At 36.0% G+C, this 6,193-nt stretch overlaps 1 protein-coding gene across 1 annotated transcript; it reads left to right on the top strand.

Moving 5' to 3' along the window:
* Positions 1–211: 211 nt before the first annotated feature.
* Positions 212–754, top strand: LOC127095679 (uncharacterized). Its single transcript, XM_051034334.1, has one exon. It carries the CDS (start codon positions 212–214, stop codon positions 752–754), a length of 543 nt encoding a protein of 180 aa, XP_050890291.1.
* Positions 755–6,193: the final 5,439 nt, after the last annotated feature.

Raw genomic sequence — 6,193 nt, forward strand, 5'->3', positions numbered from 1 at the left:
GAATATCCTGATGGCATATGTTATTGACTGAGTACGACATCTAATATGTCACACAAAAAGTTATCAGAGGAAGTGTCCTAGCCGATCATCTCTCTCATCAGCCAATGGAATATTATCAACATATACAGTTTGACTTCCCCGACGAAGATTTTATGGTCGTAAAAGATTGAGAGACCCCAGGTCCATAAGAAGGACCTGAATTGGGATCACGATGGAAGCTTGTGTTCGATGGTGCTACAAACGTAATAGGGCATGGAATCAGAGTGTTATAACTTCTCCAGTAGGGTTTGATATCCCCTTCACAACTAAGTTATGTTTCACCTGCACTAATAACATGGCCGAATATGAGGCGTGTAACATGGGAATTGATGAAGCCATTGGCCTAAGAATCAAGATCTTAGAGGTATATGGATACTCTGCTCTCATCATCAATCAAATCAAAGGAGAACGGGGGACCCATAATTCTAAGCTAATCCGGTATCGGGACCATGTATGGAAATTGATCACCTATTTTAACGAGATTATATTCCAATATATTCCACGGGAGGAGAATCAACTAGCAGACGCCTTGGTCATTTTGTCATCCATGTTCAAGGTCAAGTGGGCTAAGGAAGCACCTCCTATAACAATTCAACACTTGGATGAGCCAGCATATAGTGTAGCAGTCGAAGCAAAGGAAGATAATAAACCTTGGATTTATGACATCAAACAAATCCTTCAGAAACAAGAGTACCCTGTAAATGCTTCAAGCTGAGATAAAAAAACACTCAGAAGATTGGTATCCCAATTATTCCTCAAAGATGATGTACTCTACAAGAAAAATCATAACACGATATTGCTCCGACGTGTGGATGGACATGAAGCGAATATATTTACCAAGGAAAACGGACATGCCATGGCTAAGGAAATTCTCAAAGCAGGGTACTACTGGTTGACTATGGAGACCGATTGCCTCAAATACGTCAAGAAATGTCACAAATGTCAGATTTATGTGGATAAAGTACATGTGCCACCTACTCCCTTGAATATCCTGACTTCTCCATGGCCTTTCTCCATGTGGGGAATCGACATAACCAGAATGATCGAGCCAAAAGCTAAAAACACACATCGGTTTATCTTGGTTTCCATAAACTATTTTACCAAATGGGTGGAAGATGCATCCTACGTCAATGTGATGAAACAAGTGATCTCCCAGATCATCAAGAAAGAGATTATTTATCGCTATGGAATTCCTAATAAAATTATCACTAATAATAGGTTGAATCTAAAAAATGACGAACAAGTTATGCGAAAGTTTTAAAATTGAACACCATAACTCATGACCTTACCGACCAAAGATGAATGGAATAGTAGAAGCAGCTAACAAAATATCAAAAAGATTACCCAGAACATGGTGAAAACCTACAAATATTGGCACGAGAGGCTCCCTTTTGCACTGCATGGCTATAGACCTTTAGTTCGTACTTCGATTGGAGAAACTCATTTCTCTCTAGTACATGGCACTGAGGCAGTACTCCTATTGAAGTTGAGATCCCCTCCTTGAGAGTCTTGATGGAGACTAAACTAGAATAGGCAGAATGGATACAAATAAGATTAGAACAATTGAACCTCATATAAGAGAAGTGTATGGATGCAGTATGTCACGGACAAGTGTATCAACAGAGGCTCAAGAAAGTGTTTGACAAGAAATTTTGTCGTGGCCTGTTTGAAGAAGGCGACTTAGTGCTAATAAATATATTACCCATTGATAAAGATCTCACGGCAAATGGACCCTGAATTACGAAGGGCCATACGCCGTGAAGAAGGCCTTCTATGACAGACCCTTATTTTTCACAACCAAGGATGGAAAGGAGTTACCAGGACCTGTTAACTCCAACTTAGTCAAGAAATGTTGTGCCTAGGAAAAAAGGATAAAATCACTCTAACTCAAAAACCCGAAAGGGAGACTTAGGAAAAAATTAGGGCGTCCCGGTGGATTGAAAACATGAAAGAGTAATCCTGGTGTGTTTATGTGTGTGTGTGTGTGTGTGTGTGTGTGTGTGTGTGTGTGTGTGTGTGTGTGTGTGTGTGTGATGAGTGCTTTTCGCAAGTATACGAACGCGTCAGAGTAATATAAAAGATTGTCGAATCCACAGAGACCAAGTGTCAATTTATCGTTATCTATTGTTATGGTGTTTATCTAAGGTAATCAAAATAGGGGTTTTTAGAGTGTGCAATGAAATGTAAAGTATTAAATTAAGTTCAATTGATAAAGACAGGCTCAAATGTAGTTCACATAATTAATTAATAATCCAAGTACTTGCTAATAGAACTACTTATGGGCAGTGTTTCCTACTTTGAAAAGAACTAATTTAACGGGAACTGTCGCTTTCGCGTATTCAGAACCGAGTTGTACTCCCTAATCAAACCCTCTTATTGTCACTTATAAAAAGGCGTGTATTGCGTTAGAGTAGTAAACCTATTTTTAAGAAATATAGTATCTTGACTAAGTTGAAAAGTATTTTAACATGGATTTCTTAACCAAAAGAGGTTCTCACGAACCAGACTCTAAACTTATAAACGCGTCCGAAAATAGTTTTAAAGATTTTCTTCTTAAGTTAAAAACTCCTAATGAACTAAACAAAGCGTTTTCGCTGTTTTTGAAATAGTTAAAAATAACTAAGTTTAAAAAGACGTTGGACGGCTTTCGATCTTACCCAACGGAAATTAAGTGTGGAAAACTTAAGTTGAAAGTCAAAATAGCCCTTAAGTGTTTCTACGAACAATTGTACGGATTATCGGTTCAATTACGATCCTTACATTCTAACCTTTATAGATTTAGTTAGACATGGTAAAATAGAAGTGCATTTTAATTTAAATAAAAGTAGTGCGAGTGCGGAAAGTAAATAAAAGTAGTGCGAGTGCGGAAAGTAAATAAAAGTAGTGCGAGTGCGGAAAGTAAATAAAAGTAGTGCGAGTGCGAGAAATAAATAAAGTAAAGACAGTGCGGGAAAATAAATAAAGTAAAGCGAGTGCGAGAAATAAATAAAGTAAAGCGAGTGCGAGAAATAAATAAAGTAAAGACAGTGCGGGAAAATAAATAGATAAAGGCAAAGCAATAAAAACCCGCTCCAATCGGAGGGTTGAATAAAATGCGAAGCGGGAATGAAAAAGGTAGCAGGATTAACTTCCTTCCAAAGTGCTCCAAACTCGATTACAGACTTAATTACACAATTGTGGTAACACCTCAATGCGAAGCGATTACCACTTTTAAAATACTGAATATATGCCTAAGTGAAACTAAGTTTGCTCTAAGTTTGCATCCGCTCTAATGTTGGATGATTAAACAAATGAATTCGAGTCTCTATTTATAGGCAAGTAAAATAATGGAAAAGACAAGGACGCCCTTCAGTTTGAAATTGGTAGGGAAAACTTTTCTTCTTTTGGCGCCCGCTACAACCCCATGGCGCCCGCCATTAGAGCAAAGTGTGGCGCCCAAGTGGAGGTAGTGGGGAATGTGGTAGTTGAGGGAAGTTAAGCTAGGACACGTCATGGCTGGGCCCATGGCGCCAGCCACAGTGGGAGCCACAAGTGTAAAATGCTGAATTTTAGGGTTTTTAGCTCGTTTTCACTCCTTTTCTCGATCGGGGCTCCGATTAGACTGAAAACCTGAAAACAAAGAGAAACATAGTAATAACATAACAAAATAATAATAAAACAACTAAAATGCATGCGAAATCGGAGTCGAAAATACGGTGAATTTCAGTGTCATCAGTGTGCGTATCATTTATTTGGCTTAGTGAATACAAGATCTAATCATATATCTTTACAAACAAAAATCACTTGACACTAGAAAGATGAGCTTTCACACTTCCTCTCATTCACAAGTTTTAAGCTTCAAGATATTTTATACATAATCTTTGATTTGATAACTTCATTGGAACCTTGAATCATATCCCTAAAGAGTCTTTATATAACTTTAGGATGAGCATCATCATCAGAGGCAGTTGGAAAGATATCACCAGGGACCACCATGTTCAAGCAAAGGATCAGCCAACTAGATTCCATCGAACATTATGTTAGACAAATGACTTCAAGCAGACGAGGTGAGGTGAATTATGATATTTAAACTTGGTGATTAATTTAAGAACTTTGTTACATAAATCAACCATTTGTTTTAGTATTAAAATAATAGAGAGAGAAAGCAGCAGAAAGAAAATAAAACAAGAAACTAAATGACTGAATTTAAAGAGATAAGGTTAGAGAAATGACACTGAGATTTATACAAGTTTGAAAGAATTTTTTCTACTCATGTCCCCAAGAGATATTCTTTAGAGTTTTAATAATAATCTTTATCTTTTACAGGTTGTGCCCATGAACCTTCTTTACAAGAGAATCGAGAGATTTTACACTTGCTTATCCCCCAACCAAAAAAGAACTTTTTCAATAGGCTAAACTCACAAACCAAGTAGAGGTTTTACCAACTAATCTTAAAAACCAAATTGAACTTTACCACCTAACTTATAGAACTAAGTAGAGTTTCTCCCTGGTTCATCTCATGAACCAAACACGAACCTTCAAGAGAATCACATTATTGAAATAAATAATAGTACGACACCAGTACAATACTATCATTACAAGTAGTTTTCACTCACAAGGCACTAAGGAAACTTTGGTGAAGAGAAAAATATCAAATAGAGAAGAAAATGAGAGTAATAAAATGTAAGAAATAGGAAAAATTGAAATTCTAGTGTGTTTTCGAATAAGGAGAGGCCTCCTTTATATAGGAGAAAATAAGTCAAAAAAAGGAAACAATCCATGGGCTGAATTAACATTGTAATCGATTAGGCTAATCGACTATTGACCTCCAATAATCAATTGTTCAAGCCACAAATGGAAGGTTTTGATATCTAGCCATTACCAATCATTAAGAGATCGTCTCAATCGATTTTAGACTCAACTTAGTGAAAATAATCGAGTAGGTCATTAGGTCTAATCGATAATTTAGTTGAAAAAATTGTTCTAATCAATCATGCATTCCCCTAATCAATTGGATAGGCCCTAAAAACTTTTTTAGGGGATTTTATCAAATAAAGAGAGGCCTTAAAACATTTTGTGTGTGTGTGTGTGACTTGCATTAGTATCGTATGAGTTACTCTCCTACTTTCACAAGACTCTATTCACTCAAACATATACAACCATGCGAGCTTTCACCCGTACTCTCTTTCGCAATTTGAAGATTTCGGTACAAAAAACAAAATTCTAATTTTTCTTACAAGTATGCTTTGTAACTTTGAGGACTTAATCATAAATTAAGAAAAGTTGTGAGAAGCACGAGTTTTAAAGTTCCACCAAAGGATGATTGTTATGATCTTGATGGTTAAGGAAACTTTGGAATGTTTTATGATCTAAAATAAAGATATGTGAACCAACTCTCATATCAAGCAATTAAAGAGAGGTGTAAAATTGATGGTGTGAGGTTATTATTTTAAATGGGGGAGTTCTCAAAGTTCTCGAGAATTTTAGATCAAACACTTGAGAGAGAATTAAAATTCAAAAAACTCAGATTAATCTAGCAAGTGGTTATTTATGTCCCTAGTAAATTTGATTTTTTTAACTAATATTTTTGTTGGTTCTAAGTGTTGGCATCAATTTTGGTAAAACCTAGAGTGTTCACAAGTTGTCACATGTGATGTCTTAACATAAGATATCATGTACCCGCTGGATGTTTAAAATGTGATTATGCAGGATTTTTACTGTGATGTCAGGCCCGATGTCATGATATCTGTATACAGAATATTCAGTCTGAATGTTATGTATTATATGATTGCGTTTTTAATGCTAATCTGTGTATGATTGAAGATATGATTAAACACGCTATCAATCAGTAATTATAACGAGATTAACTTATTTTCCAAAGAGATCTAATCAACTATCATGAGAAGATTTGAATGGAAAATAGTTTTAGGGTTTTATGATGTCCAAGCCCAGCCAAATGCTTCTATAAAAAGGACATGGAAAACCTGATTTGATACACAAGAAATAACAAACGAAATATTGAGAGAGAATAAGGGTTTAAGTCTTGTGTGGTCGTGTGAATTGTATGCCATTCAATTCATCCATAGATGATTGAATTGGTCTGATTTTTGAGTTGTAATTTGTCACTCTAAGCTTTTAAGCATGAGTGTGTGTCTAATTGATTGAAGCTGTTAAG

This window comes from Lathyrus oleraceus, chromosome 6 (assembly GCF_024323335.1).
Source record: "Lathyrus oleraceus cultivar Zhongwan6 chromosome 6, CAAS_Psat_ZW6_1.0, whole genome shotgun sequence".
In the NCBI taxonomy this organism is placed as follows: Eukaryota; Viridiplantae; Streptophyta; class Magnoliopsida; order Fabales; family Fabaceae; genus Lathyrus; species Lathyrus oleraceus.